This window comes from Symphalangus syndactylus, chromosome 3 (assembly GCF_028878055.3).
Source record: "Symphalangus syndactylus isolate Jambi chromosome 3, NHGRI_mSymSyn1-v2.1_pri, whole genome shotgun sequence".
Classification (NCBI taxonomy): Eukaryota; Metazoa; Chordata; class Mammalia; order Primates; family Hylobatidae; genus Symphalangus; species Symphalangus syndactylus.
Window position 1 is genome coordinate 135,260,791 of NC_072425.2, and position 20,117 is coordinate 135,280,907.

Consider the following 20,117-nt stretch of genomic DNA (forward strand, 5'->3'; position numbering starts at 1 on the left):
CTTTGGAATTAAGAGAAAAATGATAATGAAAAAATGTAGGATAATTAGGAGAGGGGCCAGAGGCCACCTCCTGCAACTCCATTTTTTAGAAATCAGATTCAAGCAAGGGATGCCAACTCAATGATTTCATTCGTTCCACAAATGCTTATTAGTTGCTTACTCTGTGCCAGGGGTTGTGCTCAGGCAAGCAGGGAAGACACAAGTGAATGGGTGTGACGAATGTCATAAGAGAAGACGGCAGGGTGCACCGGAGGAGCTCATTAATAGAGCCGGGAGGCTAAGGACCTAAGCTAGCTGCAGGCAGGAAATGGCCCCAGATTCTAGTTCCCTAACAACATTGCAAGCTCTCCTGGGGTCACAGACTGTTCCTTCTATTCCACACTCTTAAAGAACGCATCTAGTTCTGTAGCTTGCAAACTTTTACTTTCATTTACGTATTTTTATCTGTAAGTGTTTATATCAATAAGTAAAACTAAATTTTAGAGACACTAGCTGACGTTAGTTTGGATATCATTAGTTTATCATAAAAGAGAGACATGGAAATTATTTACACAATGAAAGATTTCAGAACTCCAGTGGAATAAGTGGCTTCACATGAGGGTTTTTCAATAGTGATTTATTTCGGTATACATACTTTCCAAGAATGCCACCATTTCTAAATAAGAAATGATCCCTGTCATCCAGAACTACTTTGGTGCCTCAATATTCTAGATTCTGGGGGAAGAATTTTATCTCCAGCTTTCGGGCTAACTGGTTGAATCTCTCCACCCTTTCCTTTAGAGCCCAATACAACAGCTTATACAGTTGCTTGCAATACTTTTGAGATTTTTCTGGATGCATAATGCCTCCTTTGGTTACAGTCTCAGCTGCATTTCTTTCAACTAATACCCAGTCAAAGAGGCAAAAAAAACTTTCTAAATGACTTGGGCCACCACAGCTTATACTCTCTCTTTCAAACTGCTTGCAAGCAGCAGAATCCTTATTCAAACCAAATCTTACCTGGCAGCCCAATGAATACAACAGGAAAAAGGAAAAGGACCTTGGCTGCAATGCAGGTGGGAGCCTAGGGTCCTATCTGAGCAGGTATGTCTGCTACCAACCCCCTGCCCCGCTCTTACCCTTCATGTTCCTTGGAGCTTAAGGTTCTACAGAGCACAAATTTTAAAACCACCCACTCCTTCTACTTACAAATGGAAAAATAAAGTGCAAAGAAGAGTTAGAAAGATCTGCTCCTTTCTTCTTTTTTCTATTTTAAGAGACAGGGTCTCAGCTCTGTCACCCAGGCTGGAGTGCAGTGGTGCGATCACAGCTCACTGCAGCCTCCACCTCCTGGGCTCAAGTGATCCTCTCACCTCAGTCTCCCCAGTACCTGAGACCACCACAGTCATGTGCCATCACGCCCAGCTATTTTTTTTTTTTTTTTAAGATATAGGGTCTCACCATGTTGCCCAAGCTAGTCTCAAACTGGCCTCAAGTGATCCTCCCACCTTGGGCTCCCAAAGTGCTAGGATTACAGGCATGAGCCATCACACCCAGTCTTTTTCCTTTTTTTCTTTTCTTTTCTTTTTTTTTTTTTTATTTTAGATAGAGTCTTGCTCTGTTACCCAGGCTAGAATGCAGTGGTGCCATCATAGCTCACTGCAGTCTTGAACCCCTGGGCTCAGGCAATTCTTCTGCCTCAGCCTCCCAAAATGCTAGGATTACAGGCATGAGCCACTGAGCCTGGCCTGCTCATTTATTTTCTATCCCCCAGAACACCTAACATAGGGTACCTATAAAACACAGATGTAGCATCAATGTGGATAACTGATGAAAGGTATTAGGACACAGTAAGAAGAACATGGACTTTGTTGTCAGACGTGCCAGGGTTCAAGTACTAGTTATTCCATTTAATAAATATGTGTCCAAAACATATTTGGACATATATGTGAACAAAACATACTTCACAGGGCTTTTGTGGAAGGAAATGTGTTTAAAGTAATAATACAATAATTATCAATATTTTATCTAATAAAATAACTATATTTTTATTGACTGAAATAATTATGATCATTTTTGAAGATTCACTCTGTGGTAAGTACTTAGCCCAAAGGCTGGCATTTGCTCAAGATAATCAGTTTCCTTGCCTCTTGCACATGAAATCTCTTGCCCCTTGGCCCCTCTTTAAGTAAGCATTTGCGTACCTTTGGGCTCCTCTGGAAGCACATGCAGTACCACCGCCTTCTTGAACACCTGGCTCTCCCCTTTGTGGCGGATTTCACAGGTATAGGTTCCCTGGTCAGCCTCTTGCACATCTTGGAGCAGGAGAGAGCCATCATTGCATAAGATGTCCCGCATCAAGTGTACGCGGTTCTGGAAGCGCCCAATGGGCACACTGAGATTGGAGTAATAGTATAGCACATATTCATCCTGAAGGGCAAAACAGTGTTGGAGAAAATCAAAAGAGGTGCCAGACCAAAGAGCCTGGATCCCAAAGACTCTGTTACGTGGGGGCAGCAGAGCTAACATCATGATCATGATCCAAAAGCATTTGGTATCCAGTTAATAAAAATAATGTGCCAGGCAACAGTCTAACTTGCACAAGCTCTGCGACTCCCTTTCTACAAAGACAAATGGAGAAATGCAGTCCACATTTTATTTCTTACAGTTTAAGGTAAAATATAGCACCCACTCCGAAGATCACTCTACGGTTTTAAACTTACAACTTTTGAAAACCATCTTTCATTTTCACCCTATTTTCTGCCACGGCCCCAGATTAGATGGCATTCAAATGCACGATCTATTTTCATTAGTGCTGTCGGTGGTGTTGGCGTAAGAATTCCAGGCATGGCCGGCTGGCTGCCACTTTTCTCAATTCTACCCTCCTCCCGGCAGCAGTATCATAACACAAAAGGAGTCGTCCACAAGGAATGGTTCCAGGCTGGGCCCTGGGGAATTCTTTTGTCTTTGGTTTTGGTTTTGTATTGTTTTCCTCTGTCACCCAGGCTGGAGTGCAGTGGCACAATCACAGCTCACTGCAGCCTTCACCTCCTAGGCTCAGGTGATCCTCCCACCTCAGTCTCCCAAGTAGCTGGGACTACAGGTACATGCCACTGCAGCCAGCTAATTTTTGTGTTTGTTTTTTTGTAGAGATGAGGTTTTGTCATGTTGCCCAGGCTGGTCTCGGACTCTTGAGCTCAAGTGATCCCCCCGCCTCAGCCTGCCAAAGTGCTGGGATTACAGGCATGAGTTACTGCACCCAGCAGAAATTCTTATTTCTGCTTACACCATGGGTTTATCCCTCTTATAAAAATAAAGGCCAATAAAAATTTGAGTGAGAGTAGCATTATAGGGACAACAGGGAATGTGCTCTGAGCTATAAAAACAATATTTTGTTTGCAAACATTGGGACTTTATTGTTAGTAACAAACTACTTGGGATGTTTTTCACAAATGATCCTGATATACGAGTATCTATACAGACTCTCTGATGAGGCTTAATACGCTGTTCCTCACTCCAAAGAGCTCCATGAAAGGACCTCGCCCAGCCATGCTGCATCTGCTAATCCCAACACTTTAAGCAGCCACAAAGGAGAAAAAGATGATTCCCCAGCACACACACGGAGAATCTGTCCTCCTCCCTACCCCAAAAAAGATCATTGTGGTATAGTTCTTATGCCTAGGTCAGAGCTCTCCTTTCTAGAACTTCGGAATTTACCCCCTCACCCACTTCTGCTACTTAAACAAAGGGTAGAGATAAAGGAAGGAAACTAAAAGAATTTCATGTGCAAGAACAAGGAACCTCTCATTTCATGTTTGTGTCTCCCATCAGCCCCTTAACTACTTGAAAGGTAAGCATTACCATTGTAATTGCCTTCCTCTTAACAGCTCAGGAAGCTAAGATCAGCAAGGTTGAGTAACTTACTTACCCAGCTGATAACATAGCCAAGTTCCTGAGCTAGGATGAGGCCTAGTTCTGATAATCTCCAAAGCCCCGGCTCTTGAACACCTCCTGGTGGCACCTGATGCCTGACTCTTACACCACTCTGTCCTGACACCAGCAGTCAGGAGCTTCCATTACATAGTGATGTTTCCCCTGCGTTACCTTGGCATGCTCTCCTGGTGACAGAATCCAGTCTATCTTGAATATGCATTTGTCTTCTGTGCTCTGGAAAACACATCCCATCAGAGCCGAATCACCCACATGGACAGTTAGCTCAGCAGGGGAAACATTCAAGTCATTCAGGCCCAACGAATAATCTATAGAAGTCAAAGGCAAGAGGACACATCATTTAGACAAATACTCTCAACAACAAAAATCAATTTCAATCATGGAGTACTAAACACCCCTCTCCCTGGATGATCCAACACAGACAAAGTCCTCAGAGGCATGTTCAAAGGCAGCATGGCATCCCTGTCCTCTAGTTACCTATATGGCTCATCAGGAGGATTCTACAATCTTCATACTACAATAAATGCTATCTGGCTCCCTCCTCCTATCTAGTCACTTACACTTTTCTGGTATTCTTCCTCCCAACCTTTCTAAAGAAATAAGGGAAACCCAGAAGTCTCTCCTTTCTGATCATCAATTTAGAAACTCACCTCCACTTACCATAACGAGGAAATGGGATGTTCCTTGCTCTAAAGTCTCCCACTGGTTCCCTCTCTGAAAAGGGACCTTTTGTTACTTCCTCTTTTCCCTTTCTTTTAGTTCCTTTACAAAAACATTTGCTGGCTGATTCTGGCTGTAGGGCAAGTCCTTGTAATTAGGCCACCACAGAGCACAGCTTTCCTCCTGCATTTCCGCTGTGTTTGTCCTCTCCCTGCCTCACCCCTCCAGCTTTGCCATCAGCTTTCCAGCCTCTAGGTGCTTCACACAGGGACCCCTGTCCATTATCTGTATGTTGCTCAAGCAATTTCAAGCGGTCACTACAAGAAAAAACCATTACATGGATATTTCTGTTTTCACAAGATATGCTCTATGCAAAGAGACAATAAAATCAAGAAAGATACATTTAGATGCTGCCCAGTTCATATCAGAGAAGAGCCAAGTGATGGGAATGAACAGAAAATGTGCCAGTCTTTTCATCCAAGCTGTTTCCCTGAGAGAAGAGAGTTAACTTCCTGCCCAACAGCAGGCTCACACAGCAGGGAGGACACAAAAGAAAACATCAACTCTAAACCCTTCAGAGGGAATTATTTTGAAAGAAATCAAAATTAGCTCCAACAAATATTTGGAATTTTCCTGTAAGGAAGAATTGAGCAGCTCCATGTGTGATTGAAAGTGTAATAAGCGAATTTAATATTAAGAACACTGTATGTAAAATTAAATGAAGGACTGCTAGGAAGCAACAATAGCAACCAAAGCAAAGAGAAACTGATGCTTGAAGGGCAATCTTGGTAGAGAAACAGCTGAAGATGAGATTTTCTGCAAGAAAGGAAAACTTCTCCACAAAAAACCACAAAACCCCCAGTGTCACCAAGTCACCACATACAGGGGTTGGTAGCTCTCCGGATCGGAGGGCAAAAACCTGCAGGCTGCTCCACAGACCTCTGGGAAAATGTCTAAATACCTTCTGAGATCATTATAACCCTGCTTCTTTGAGAAAAATTCTCTAATGAACACCATTTTGGTGTGCGTGCATGTGTGCATGTTTGTACACACTCTGTATTGTCTGGAATAGGAGCAAAGGCAACCCTGTTGTATACTTTGCTGAGTCAGGGTTTAAATCACTGTCCAAAGTTCAAAAAATAATAATAAAGAGAAAAAGAAAAGGCTATGAGAGCAAAGCACCTGATTAATTTCTTCTTCCAGAACTACATCCACGGGACAAAGAAAAAGGCATGGAGGAAAAGGATGAAAACCTAGAAACCAGTGGAGATAAGCAACAAAAAAAAGCTCAGCACTTAGGAGGAGGCGTAAACAGGAGACCAATCTGGCCTGAGGAGATGGCCAGGTCAGGCTCCTCAGAAGGAAGTGGAGCATAAGGGGAAACCTGAAGGGTAAGGAAGCACTGGGCAGGCTTGCTAGGGTGAAGTATTGAATGGAAGGTTCCAGGCAAAGGAAACCACCATAAATTGGGAAAGAGCTCAGTGCATTTGAGGAACCGCAAGAAGGCTGGCGTGGCCATAGTATGAAAAACAGCTCTGGGTCTCTCTTTGGTAATTTCAGTTCCTGATTCAAGGCGAACTGTGGTTTTAAAGATAACAATTTAAAGTGCAGGAATGGCACAGAGAAACTTTCCCTTTGTCACATAAGAGGGTCCCAGAACACCCTTGAGGACCCAAATGCATTCTGTCTCTAATGGAAACAGGAAGATTCAGCTTCCCAAGAAACCATAAGCTAGCTGGCTTCAAAAACAGCTGCTTCAACAAAACTGTGAAGTTCCACATTAGGGTTTCCATCTTCAACAAACCCAAGGGAATCAAAAATATATAAAATTGGCTTTTAATAATGCACAGAACTTAGGAGAAATCAAATACCCCACGCAGCCCCTTAGCTTCTACTTACCCAGTAACACTGGCAGCAGGACGAGTTTCAGTGGGCAAAACATGCTGCTCTCAACTTTCAAATCTTAAGATAAAAGAACAAAAATCAGAAAATCATGTAAAGAGAAGTTCATTAATTTAAAAAACCAATAGTGAAGGACTATATGGAGCAGCCTGTGTTTGAGATACTGGTATGCAGCATTGAACAAGAAAAACAGACAAGGTCCCAGCTCATTTGCAGTTTGTATGTAGCGGGAGGTGGGGAAAAAAGAAGCAAATGAATGAATGAATAAGAAAATACCAGATGTCAATAAGTGCTATGATGAAACAAAACAGAGTAGTGTTTGAAGGGTCACTTGGGGGCTGCTTTAGATTGGCCATAAGGGAAGATAAGAGAAAAAAAGGAAATGATTGCAGGATGCCCTTGAGATGACAACCCTAGACTTTCCACTACCTGTATGTTTCACACAAACAAAAAATTATAGGATATCCAGCCTGAAATTTTCCCCCATCTCTCCACCTAAATTAGAATTACTACTTTTTTGGGAGGAAGCGGTGGGGGCGGGAACGGAGTCTCACTCTGTTGCCCAGACTGGAGTGCAGTGACGTGATCTCCGGGGCTCAAGCAACCTTCCTGTCTCAGCCTCCTGAGTAGCTGAGACTACAGGCATGCTACACCACACTTGCTAATATATATATATATTTTTAAGTAGTAGAGAAGTCTCACTGTGTTGCCCAAGCTGGTCTCAAACTCCTGGGCTCCAGTGATCCCCCACCTCAGCCTCTCAAAGTGTTGGAATTACGGGCATGGGCCACTGCGCCTGGCCCATGGTGAACATTTAATCTTATTTTTTTAAACTTTTTAAAGGCAGGGCAGTGTGGCTAGAATGAGAATTGGGCTGTGCATTGGACAAAAGCATGTGTTTGATATGCATGTTATCTCTGTAGTATTCGTTTCATTGCATTCCCCAGCCCCTGGAAAAGGATTCACTGTTCTACCAAACACCCCCAAATTTTCTTAGCTAAACAGAAGAACCCTGACTCTCAGGAGTTACAGTGCAACCAGTCTTGAGTTCCCACCTACTACTGCTCCTGGCCTCAGCCGTGGTCTTTACCCCTGGCCACCCTGCCGCTGGGGAGATTCCACCTCAGAATCTGCTAAGAGGAAAGATATGTTTTTTGCATTAACAGCAAGGTACCCCACCCAGCTCTGCTGAGACATCTGGCACATACGGTAGCCATTTTAATTAATAAAAATTGATTACTTGGCCGGGCGTGGTGGCTCACGCCTGTAATCCCAGCACTTTGGGAGGCCGAGGCGAGCAGATCACGAGGTCAGGAGATCGAGACCATCCTGGCTAACACGGTGAAACCCCATCTCTACTAAAAATACAAAAAATTAGCCGGGCATGGTGGAGGGTGCCTGTAGTCCCAGCTACGGGAGGCTGAGACAGGAGAATGGCGTGAACCTGGTAGGCGGAGCTTGCAGTGAGCCGAGATCACGCCGCTGCACTCCAGCCTGGGTGACAGAGCGAGACTCCGTCTCAAAAAAAAAAAAAAAAAAAAAAAAAATTGATTACTTAAGACATTCCTTAATCGTATTTTGCAATCAACAAAATCCTCTACCTGGAAAATCAGAGTCAAGCTATTCAAGGAGGTTCCTACCTTAGGTCCCACTTACACAGAGAAGTCAGCTGATCTTGCTGAACCTGTTTCCTTGCCTTTAAAAGGGATTGATAATGAAAGGATCTAATAGGATAACGTAGATAACTGTGCTCTGAAAATGGGAAGCATTACCATGGAAGATTCTTTATATAGGTAAGGGTCAGAAACAGAGTTTGTAGCTTTAGGGGAGATTTCAGGTTCTGAGCTTCTACCTTTCTAAGAATGGCAAATGATGAATCAGAATGAACTGGAAACTTAGGTTTCCATTTTCAAACCTTGTTGTAACAATGTGGATAATAATTACACTGAGCCAGATATACCAGGAGTCACATAGATTCCCCTAAACAAAAGAACCTCTAATGAAAACACAGACCTCTCTCAACATAACCAAAACCCCATTCCTGCTCCATGCCACCCACCTTGCCCCATACATACATGGATGAGGGTCATAAGGCGCTTCCTTTATGGTATGTCCTAACATCAGTTAATCACATCTGGGACATCTGTTGCCTTCCCCGGGGAGTTGGTTGTGCTCCCTCCTCTGTCCAGAAAACAGCACTTAGCAGTGGGATATCCCCCCTGCAGCTCACCAACCGCATGGAGGAGTAATGACTAATTTATATGTCTGCCACCAACTCAAGTCTGCAGACTCTAAAAGGCAGCACCATACGTGCCTTATTTATACGTGTGTCCTGTTACCATGCTACAGCACTGGTAAAATGCCTGGCATATACTGGATAAATGCTCATAGCTGACAATGTGACCATTAAGTTGAAATCAACTTAAAGGCATCTTGCAGCAGCCCCTGCTCCACTCTATTCTAAGAGGAAGCCAGCGACTCTAAAAAGATTCTGAATCTTGGCACTAAACCTGAGTAACTCAGAGCCACACCCAAACCATCTTCAAACAAATTCTAAGAAACATGAGTATCATGAATAGAAGACTCTCATTGTCAGTCCTACATACTCAAATGCACCACTAGAACTCAGTGAAGAGAGAAGCAATGATTTTAGTGGAAAAATTACTAAGAGTTTTTTTTAAATGCTCTTCTGGGCTCAGATCTTCCTTTAACCAACTCTTTGATCTTTGGGAAAAATCACTGGGGCTTGTTTTCAATATTAAAAGATCAGACCTTTTTCTTAATAGAGCAGCACACTAGAAATCAGTAGTTGATATGTTATAAAGCAGAGAAGGTCAATGCCAGGCCCTGGGTGCTTTACACATTAACTCATTTAATCCTCACAACAACCCCATGAGGTTTTACAGATGAGGAAATGAGGCAGAGAATGACAATGTGACTTGCCTAAGAACACAGAGCAAGTGGCAGAGCGAGGATTCAAACCCAGGCATCCTGGATCCGAGCCTGTGTCTTTGCCACTCTATGCTCTTCCTTCACATTTGAGAAAGTAATCAATATTTTAGAGCAAAGCTTTTCTGAAGTTATTTGTCAAAACAAGATTAATCTGCTCCTCCTGACTGAATGGTCCTCTAATCCACCTTGCTCAGGCCTTCACCCAGTTAACACCTACTCCTCGCTCACATCTTAAATTAAATATCATTTCCTCGGGAAACTTCTCCTCAACCATTCATCCCAGGACAGGTCCCCAAGCCACATGTCTTTTTTTTTTTTTTTTTGATATGGAGTTTCAGTCTTGTTGCCTAGGCTGGAGTGCAATGGCACGATCTCAGCTCACCGCAACCTCCGCCTCCCAGGTTCAAGTGATACTCCTGCCTCAGCCTCCTGAGTAGCTGGGATTACAGGCATGCGCCACCACGCCTGGCTAATTTTGTACTTTTAGTAGAGACAGGGTTTCACCATGTTGGCCAGGCTGGTCTAAAACTCCCCATCTCATGTGATCCACCCACTTCAGTCTACCAAAGTGCTGGGACTACAGGTGTGAGCCACCATGCCCAGCAGCCACATGTCTTAATAGTACCTCTACCTTTCCTTTAGGGCATGGGCCACTATGTCTAATTATCTATTTATTTGTGTGCTCATTTAATTAAGACCCTGCTCTCTAGCTCCACTCCCAAGACTATAAGCTCCATGAAGCCAAGAGCCATGCCCATGAGCCACCACACTTCCAGTGCCAGCGTGGTGTGAGGTACAGGGACATCCTCAGTAACTACTTGTCAAATGAGTTCATAACACCTTGGACATTTACCAAGAACACTATTCAAGTTTGAATTTCCTAGTGAGTTGACAGATATTTGCAAATTCCTATCTATATGTTCACCAACACACACAAATTCTGAATTTTATATATACATATTTAGCTGAATAACAAAATTCTGATTTCATGTGTAGATCAATAAAATGAATTTCAGTTTTAAAAAAATCCAGCAAAAGCATTCAGAAGCACCTTAAGCACCTTGATAATAGACACCTTTGATATTCGCAACTTCTACCCTGCTTCTTTCTCTTTCCAGATACTGATTTATCTCCTCAGCAGATGTTTTGAGATAATTCTCCATAGTAAGTTATCTCATCTGTTGGCCAAATATTTTGACCTGAGCTCATGGTTCTTTCACAATATAAATTCTGGCAAATACCTTCTGTCCTTCTAGGGGGTTATAACTATCAGGATCTTCTTTTCTATTACTAATAGTGTAGGGGGGTTTAAAATGGGCAAATGGTCTGAACAGACATTTCTCAAAAGAAGACATACAAATGGCCAACACATATATGAAAAAAAATTCTCAATATCAGTAATCATGGAAATGCAAATCAAACCCACAATGAGTTATCATCTCACTCCAGTTAGGGTGGTTATTATCAAAAAGACAAAAAAATAACAAATGCTGAGGATGCAGAGAAAAGGGGACTCTTATACATTGTTGGTAGGAATGCAAACTAGTACAGCCACTATGGAGAACAGTATGTGTGTAGTCCTGATAAGTAAGCAACAATGAGGAGGGGGCCCCAGCTGGGGGAGGGCCCAGGTGAGGAAGAACAATGAACAACTGTTCTGAGACATAGCTAATCAAACAACCTGAGGGCATAATGACTTCTATGGGCACAATGACCTCTTTCATAGGTAGCCCCCTCCAGCACGACCCTATAAAACTTCCCTTCAGCCCCTGCCTCTTTGCAGACAGCGCCTTCTCTGCTGTGCTGCCCATTACAACCTTGCAACATGTTTTCATACCTTCTCTAATAAATCTGTCTTTCTTTCCTATGACTGTCTTGGTAAATACATTTGCTGCCGGTGACATCGGCCCTAGCTAGTCACTACCTGCAACATTTTGGTGATCCAAAAGGGGATTGCTTGGGGACCTCTGCCCTACTCTCTCCCTTGCCTCTCCTCCAACTCCACTATCTCCGTGAACAGCATCCAAGTTTAGAGACAACTGAAGATCCTGGCCAGCGCTGCTCCCTGTGGACCAGAAGGTCCTGGTGAGAAGTCACCACCCAATCAGAATTTGCTTTCCTTTTCAGTTTTCAACTGATACAAACTCTAGTATCCCTCTGGCGACTTACGACAACTGGCCAGGGCCACTTCCTGGTGTGGCCTGAAGGCCAGGGGCTGAAGAGTTTTGTCTGCCTTGCCCCAGAGAGAGGAAAACCCTCCCCTACCTTTTCTGGTCAAAAGTCCCTCTATGTGTCACAATTGGCACACGTGGTTTGGGGAACTCAGACCCCCCTCTTTCTCACTCTAAATTCTCCACATGAAGACAGGCAGACCTCCTGCTCTGGATGTTCCCAAACTAGGTGAGCTCAAGCAGCCTCAGAGCAGTGAGTCTCCCCATTGCCCTCCCCACTCCTCATACCTGAAGCGATCATCCAGTGCAAGGCCCCAGTGCCGAGAAGTCTTTCTGATAGCTGGGATGCCCTTTAGAAAGTGCACCCAAGTCCATCAGTGGATGTGAGTGGAACGCTTCTCCTTAGCGAGAAGCCCCAAGAGAAAGCAGTTTGTGTCCCCAGCGGACATCAGCCCCCAGAGGTTGGCTCATCATTTTCCAGTCCCACCATGGGACAAATCCCATCTGTTCCTTCAGACTCACCTCTGCATTGCATCCTAAAACACTGAGACAAATTTAACCCTCAGACTCTCAAAGAGAAACACCTACCTTTCTTGTGTAATACAGCATGGTCCCTATGCAAAAAAAAATCCTCAATTTAGCCTCCTCAGTCTTTTATAACCAAGAGCAGAATGAGGAGGACAGGGCTAAGGAGAAAGAAAAATGCAGGGAAGAAAGGCAGGCTCAATTGTTGGCTGATTTAGAAGCCCTCAGCTCCCTCCAGTTTGCCCTAAGGACACTCCTCCAGGTAAGTGCCCTCAGTGCAGATGGCCAGGCCACTGGAAGGCAAACTGCCCCAATGGGATACATGGGAAAAAGCCCCGCACAGCTTGTACCCTCTGCCACAAACTCAGCTGCTGAAAACGGTACTGTCCTGAGGGCTGAAAGGCCCTGAGGACAGAATTCTAGCCCCTGATGGCCTTAAACTGAAGTGGGCTCTCTGCCCCGGCTGAATTCCAAATCACAACTAAACAAAGCCAAGGGTGACTCTGGAGGCGGCAAGTAAAATTATTAATTTCCCCTTGTTCAAGAGCTGCCTGTCATAGAGTTGCCTCCTCTACCCCTTTCTGGAAATACCTTTTGTTTATATGGTAAAAATCTGGAAAATCACTATCTGGAGTTCAACAGGCTTTTAGATTCAGTCACTGTTGGAACTGAGTACACCATTAAAAGAAAAAGGCTAAATTAAAAGAAGCATGTGTAATAATAACATGGCTAGTCCTAGAAAGTTCTTTTGAGCAGTTAAAATCCTTTGCAAACTTGCAAATGCTCTAAACTCCTCCTGGAAAAAAACAACAGCAGTCACCTTGCACCATAGTTCACTGGTCCCCAATCGTTTTGGCACCAGGGACCTGTTTCGTGGAAGACAATTTTTCCACAGACCAGGGAGGGTGGGTGATGGTTTGGGGATGAAACTGTTCCACCTCAGATCACCAGGCATTAGATTCTCATAAGAAGCATGAAACCTAGATCCCTCGCATGTGCAGTTCACAATAGGGTTCATGCTCCCATGAGAATCTAATACCCTCGCTGATCTGAAAGGAGGCAGAGCTCAGGCAGTAATGCTTGCTTGTCCGCCCTCCACTTACCTCCTGCTGAGCGGTTCGGTTCCTAACAGGCCATGGACCAGTGCCAGTCTACTGCCCAGGGGTTGGGGACCCCTGCTGTAGCTCAACTGCTAAAGCTTTGCCCTCTCACAGTGGTGCCCTGGGTTCAATTCCTGGCTCCAAAAGTGAGTCTTTTGTGATTTAATCATTTATTGATTCTTTTCCCCTCCATGGACAGCTCCTAATTTCCTGTCTTGAAATTTTCTTTTCTCTGAGTTACCTTTGGGGCAATTCTAGATCTTGTAAATTGCTTACCATATCTTTGGAGACACCTTGTGTCTCCAGACACACATGGACCTTGTGTGTCCATGTTTAAGTTATCCCCTTACTTAAGGTTTATTAATTTCACATAGGAGGTTACCTTTAGGTAAAGATTCAAAAGCCTGAAATATTGGCCATTTGTCCTGGCTAAAATCTGGTAATAAAATATTTTTAAAAGATTTTTGAGAACTCCATAGTCAGAAATCAACTTAATTAAAAATGATATTTGGGCTGTATGTATACAGATATTGTTTTAAAAGCCCCTGCTGGCCGGGCACAGTGGCTCATGCCCATAATTCTAGCACTTTGAGAGGCCGAGGTGGACAGATCGCTTGAGCCCAGGAGTTTGAGACCAGCCTGGGCAACTTGGCGAAACCCTATCTGTACAAAAAAAATATATATATATACAAAAATTAGCTGGGTGTAGTGGCAGGTACCTGTAGTCCTAGCTACTCAGGAGGCTGAAGTGGGAGGATCACTTGAGCCCGGGAGGTTGAGGCTGCAGCGAGTTGTGATCACGCCACTGCATTCCAACCTGGTAACAGAGCAAGACTCCGTCTAAACAAACAAAAAGCCTCTGCTTTCCCTCTAAGAACTTCTCAGTCAATGGAATTTTGTCTTGATTCTCCATTTCTGTCTGTCTGTGTATTTATATGTGTTGTGTGTATAGTATTTATATAAAAGAGCTCTAATTAATTGGCTTAAAGAAACTAAAATCAAACATATTATCAGAAAAAATTGAAACTTTAATCCCTTTTAGGTCATGTAACTCTAATGATTTTAAAAAATAAAGACAGTGTAAATAACATAAAAAATACAGTGTAAATGAAGAATGTGTTTTGGTGGGAGGTTATAAGAAGGCGTGTCAATATGGTTTCTGTTACAGAGAATGTAATTTTGTCTAGCTCAGAGGGTTTTAACTATTGGCCTCACCTAAAAGAGTAATGGGACAGCTGGGCATGGTGGCTCACTATCTCGGGGGTTTAAAAATAGCCCACACCTATACAGACACACCCTAGCAAGAAATTTAACCTAGCAATCTCTTGAGGGGGGATAACCTCCTCCTCATATGTGGCCCCTTCACAGAACTCGCACAGTAACATGCAGTATAACCCTTAACTTCCTAACAAAAGGAAAATATTTTTTGTCTAATTCAAAGGTTACTTAAAGGTTACATATAGGCCAGACGTGGTAACTCACTCCTGTAATCCCAGCACTTTGGAAAGCCAAGGCATGCAGATCACCTGTGGTCAGGAATTCAAGATCAGCCTGGCCAACATGGCAAAGCCCTCTCTCTACTAAAAAAATACAAAAATTAGTTGGGTGTGGTGGCACACACCTGTAGTCCCACCTACTTGGGAGGCTGAGGCAGGAGAATCGCTTGAACCCACGAGGTGGAGACTGTAGTGAGCCAAGATTGTGCCACTGCACTCCAGCCTGGATGATAGAGTGTGACTCCATCTCAAAAAAAAAATTAATTAAAAAAAAGGTTATATACAAAACAAGGTAAAAGGAATGAGGAAATAAGGGAGACATAAAGAAGGTTATAAAGGTGAAGGCCAGGTGCAGTGGCTCACGCCTGTAATCTTACTTAGCACTTTGGGAGGCCAAGGTGGTGGATCACTTGAGGTCAGGAGTTCAAGACCAGCCTGGTCAACAGGGTGAAACCCCATCTCTACTAAAAATACAAACATTAGCCAGGCATAGTGGCATGTGCCTGTAGTCCCAGCTACTTGGGAGGCTGAGGCACAAGAATCACTTGAACTCGGGAAGCAGAGGTTACAGTGAGCTGAGATCATACCACTGCACTCCAGCCTGGGCGATAGAATGAGACCCTGACTCAAAAAAATAAAAATAAAAATAAAAATAAAAAAAAGAAGAAGAAAGTTATAAAGGTAAAGAGGTATTCTTGATAAGGATAGTTGTAAAGAAAGAAATTTTATATAAGAATGGATCTTGTGTCGTAAATTCTTGTCATAAAGTAAAATGACTGATTGTTAAGAAAGAGGGAAGTTTAGGACAAGTCAGAAAGTCCAAGCCTATCATAGATAGTCATGACCAGTGTAAGTCATGAGAAAATTCATGAAAGAAATTTATAAAAGGAATGTTGTATGTAATTAAGGTATAATAGTCTGTCTAAAATTGATTCCCTATGCTGTGTTTAAATTCAAACACTTTTTCATCAAGTAACTTCCAGGTTGTCTAAATGGGCTTTCAATAAGGAAAAACAGTCAGACTGCAAAGGTTTTTCTTCATCTTTTCAGTAACTGGCTTAAGAAATAAAATTGTATCTACTAGAATTCAGCAGTTTCACCTTCAAATGATGCTGTGAATGGGATATCAGTCTCTCCACAATGATGCCTGCTACCTTTACGAATCTCCCCAGAATTCAGCTGGTTGCCAGTTTTGCCTTGACATGCTCCCACTCTCTGATGAGACCCTTCCTCCATCAAAATCCAATATCCTAGGTCCCACAATCCAGGATGGGTCTCTTGACAGATCAACAATCCTAGGTAGGGAGAACTCTATGCTCCCGGTCAGCAGGAAGCAGTTGGAAGATGAGACCTCTGCCCAATGCCAAAGATTTGTCATTGTTGTTCTGCCAGGGGTGGAATGTAGAGTCCTGATAAGTAAGCAACAATGAGGAAGGGGCCCCAATTGGGGAGGGTCCCAGGTGGGGAAGAACAATGAACGATTGTTCTGAGAGATAGCTAATCAAACAACCCAAGGGCACAATGACCTCTGTGGGCACAGTGACCTTGTTCCACAGGTAGCCCCCTCCAGCACAACCCTATAAAACTTCTCTCTAGTCCCTACCTCTTTGCAGACAGCCCTTTCCCTGCTGTGCTGCCAGCAACCTTGCAATGTATTTTCACACCTTCTGTAATAAATCTGCCTTTCTTTACTTATGACTGTCTTGGTAAATACCCTTACCACCCATGACACCAGCCCTGGCTAGTCACCACCCAAGACAATATGGAAGTCCCTCAAAAAACTACAAATCAAACTACTATATGATCTAGCAATCCCACCACTGGGCATTTATCCAAAGGAAAGGAAATCAGTATATTGAAGAGACACATCTGCACTCCCATGTTTATTGCAGCACTTATTACAATAGCCAAGACATAGAATCAATCTAGGTGTCCAACAATAGATAAACGGGTAAAGAAAATGTGATATATGTACACAATGAAATATTATTTGGGCATTAAAAAGAATGAAATCCTGTGATTCAAAGTAACACAGATGGAACTGGAAGACATTCTGTAAAGTGAGATAAGCCAGGAACAGAAACTTAAACACTGAATGTACTCACTCATACGTGGAAGCTAAAAACATTGATCTCATAGAAGTAAAAAAGTAGAACAGAGGATACTAGAGGGGAAGGGACATAGGGAGAATTTGTCAAAGGAAACAAAATTACAGCTAGATAGGAAGAATAAGTTCTATTGTCCTATACCACTTTAAGATGGCTATGGTTAACAATGATATATAGTTTCAAAGAGGTAGAAGGAGGATACTGAGTGTTCCTAACACAAATAAATGAAAAAAAGTTTGAGATGACGGATATGCTAATTAGCCTGATCCAATCACTATACATTGTATGTATCACAACACCCCTGTGTACCCCATAAATATGTGTAATTATTATGTGTCAATTTTTTAAAGTTACTAAACAGTGTAGGGGAATTATTCTCCTTGGCAGTTACTACAGAAAAGAAATCTTCAGAAAAGAGACATGCTACAATGAGACTACCATACAAGATGTGAAAGTTACCCCCCAAATTACAACATCGTGAGACAAAATAAGGGACAGCTGCTGTCTCTCAGTGTTTGTCCCTAGTAAGGACAACTAACCGCCGAGCAAACGGACAACTGCACAGCCTTCTTTTACTCACAGAGTGTTGTCCACCTGCAGAGCTGAGTCCTCTCAATCTATCCGCACACTGCTGTGCACTTCTAGGCTCTCAGATGTTTTTAGGTCTACAAGTCCATATAACCACTCTAAGTCATGTCTCTTAAAATACGCCCTCATTTTCCATTGTTAAGCCATTGAATACAGACTGGTAGGTCACGTGGCTTCTGTAACACAGTCTAGGTCACATCGGTTAATGCTCTACGTGAATGGGACCCTGGAGGTCCTTACTCCTGCTCCCTTCTTCAGAGTGGGTTATACCTAAACCATCCTGCATCAGCCTTTCCCAAGGTCAGGGCTGTACTGAGGGTGTAACAAGTATGGACAGTAGCCTAGCTCTCTTGGGAGATTTAAGTCTCGGGCTTCTAAAGGTTAAATATTGGCTTGTCTATAATGGGGAGAAGAAAAACGGTGGTATAACTATGTAAAATTATGGCTATATTAATCTGCTTCACCACAGTAAACTTTTTACTCTCTACATGTATCCCACAACATCATGTTGTATACCTTAAATATACACAATAAAATTTGTTTTAAAATAAAATTAAAAACAGTCTTCTAAAAAGAAAAACAGTGAAGAAAGAGCTCTGCTGTGAGCTCAAGAACAGCCAGTCACAGCTCTACCTAAACCCACGGGTGACTTAAAAGCTGAAGCCTTGTCATCATCATTGTCATGTACTCTTATTATGATGAAACTTTGCTCCTCTTTTTGCTGAGGAGATTCACCTAAGTTACTCTACACGACAGTAACTGAAACAGCACCCATTAGACTATTTTATGACATCCCCCTGCAGAGATCAAGAGTTCTGCAATCACGGCTTCACAATCCCGAGACACTACCAATTCAACCAGCCTTCAGGACTGGCACACTTCTGCATGAGAAAAGTTCAAATAATGGCTTAAGAAATTCAAAGCAACTGCTTACCCAAGATGAAGAGCACCCAGGGGAGGCAATGCACTGAAATCTCCCCACAGCTGCAGTCCCCAAGCTCAACTGAAAGACTGCTGTGAGCACTCTAGGTTAGGCTCAGAGCAAACCAAACACGTGCCTTCTGAAGTGGCTGCAGAGATGCAAACAGGAACCTCTAAATCAAGGTTCTCATTTCAGTCATCTGGCCCATTACCCAACTGCTATGTATACTTTCATTCTAAAAAGAGGTGACAAATTCAACCTACTGAGGTGAAGCTTGCACTCAGACCTGTTCAGGTGCCATCTCCCCTTTTAGATGACAAGCCCTCTGAGGGTAGGAGCTTGAATGGCACCAGGCAAATAGGTCCTGAGAAAGAAATCCATTTCATGCAAACAAAATACAATAAATGTAATATTAACACAAAACATTCTATGTTAAAGATACAGCAATCTCTTTTATTTTTCCTCTCAAAACAGAGGTGCAACCTCGCCAGGCAATCACCCAATCCCTGCTTCCAAAGATACGCCTGCCCAGTCCTCCAACTCACGACATAGACATGAAAGTTTCCTCTGGCCGTGTGATATCAGCATTTCCAGAATACAAGCAGCCATTGATTCCCATAGAGAACCTCTTGGGTGACTTGGACATCCTAGATTAGAACTCAAGGTTTCTTCACTTCAAGATACCTCTCAGTCTTAGTCACCACTTCAAAATAGGTGTTCTCAATGTATGCACTTTCAACCTCGGCTAGATTGGCTTGACCTAGGCATGGGCAGACTCATCTTATGGAACTTATCCTGTATCATCTGAAAAGCTGTTGAACGTTTGCTCCCAAACACTATGCTGCATGGTCCTTGAGAAGTGATGTGCTAGAGAGCCAGCAATCTCCGCAGCATAAATATTCCCATCATAGCCTAATTCAAGTTACCAACAGCTTAACAACTGGCTTGCAAAATTCCTAAAAAACTTAATACAGGTTGAGTATCCCTTATCCAATATACTTGGGACCAGAAATGTTTCAGATTTCATATTTTTTTCAGATTTTAGAATATTTGCTGAATACATACCAGTTGAACGTCCCTAGTCTGAAAATCCAAAATGCTCCAATAAGCATTTCTTTGGAGAATCATGTTGGCACTCAAAGTTTCAGATTTTGGAGTATTTCAGGTTTTGTATTTTCAGATTAGGGATACTCAGCCTGTAATCAGCTCTTGCTATGTAAGCTAGTTCCAGCACACCACGGAATCTCTGCAGGCTCTTGCGAGGATACAGCTCAGACATGACTGGTTGCACGATGCTGAAAACCACTGTTAAACCAAGTTTAGCCTAAAGCTGCCTCCTAACATATTTTAAGTTTGGCCTAAAGGTTTCTCTGTACATCATGAACTACAACGTAAATGGAATAGTAGACAGGCTGTAGTCTACTTTTGTGCCAGTCACTGAGTTTGGCCAATCGAAGATGTCCAATGATTCAAACTATTCAAATAAGGCAAACACCGAGCTGTAACCAATCCAGCTGTTTCTGTACCTCACTTCTGTTTTCTGTACATCACTTTCATTTTGCTGTCCATAAATCTTCCACCACATGGCTGTGCTGGAGTCTCTGAGCCTACTCTGGCTCAGGAGACTGCCTGATTCATGAATCATTCTGTGCTCAATTAAACTCTTTCAAATTTAATTCAGCTTTTAACACCACAAACCCCCATCTTTTTCACATGACAACTCCCACCTTTTATGTAGATATGCACACACCAAAAGGTAGCCA

The 20,117-nt window shown here is 42.9% G+C and overlaps 1 protein-coding gene across 5 annotated transcripts in view; it reads right to left on the reverse strand.

The window, feature by feature from the left end:
- JAML (junction adhesion molecule like) overlaps positions 1-20,026 on the reverse strand; it is a 34,588-nt gene extending 14,562 nt beyond the window's left edge. The window contains exons 1-4 of one of the 5 annotated variants that reach the window (XM_055273331.1): positions 18,367-18,982; positions 6,490-6,552; positions 4,084-4,238; positions 2,184-2,409 (exon numbers count right to left, since the gene is read on the reverse strand). In XM_055273331.1, coding sequence (XP_055129306.1) covers positions 2,184-2,409; positions 4,084-4,238; positions 6,490-6,532 — 424 coding nt within the window. In that variant the 5' untranslated portion in view covers positions 6,533-6,552; positions 18,367-18,982. Of the gene's footprint in view, positions 1-2,183; positions 2,410-4,083; positions 4,239-4,580; positions 4,745-6,489; positions 6,553-8,567; positions 8,644-18,366 lie in introns of those variants that run through there. The other 4 variants (XM_055273329.2, XM_055273330.2, XM_055273332.2 and 1 more) reach the window with 4 other exon arrangements.
- Between the last annotated feature and the right edge of the window lie 91 nt (positions 20,027-20,117).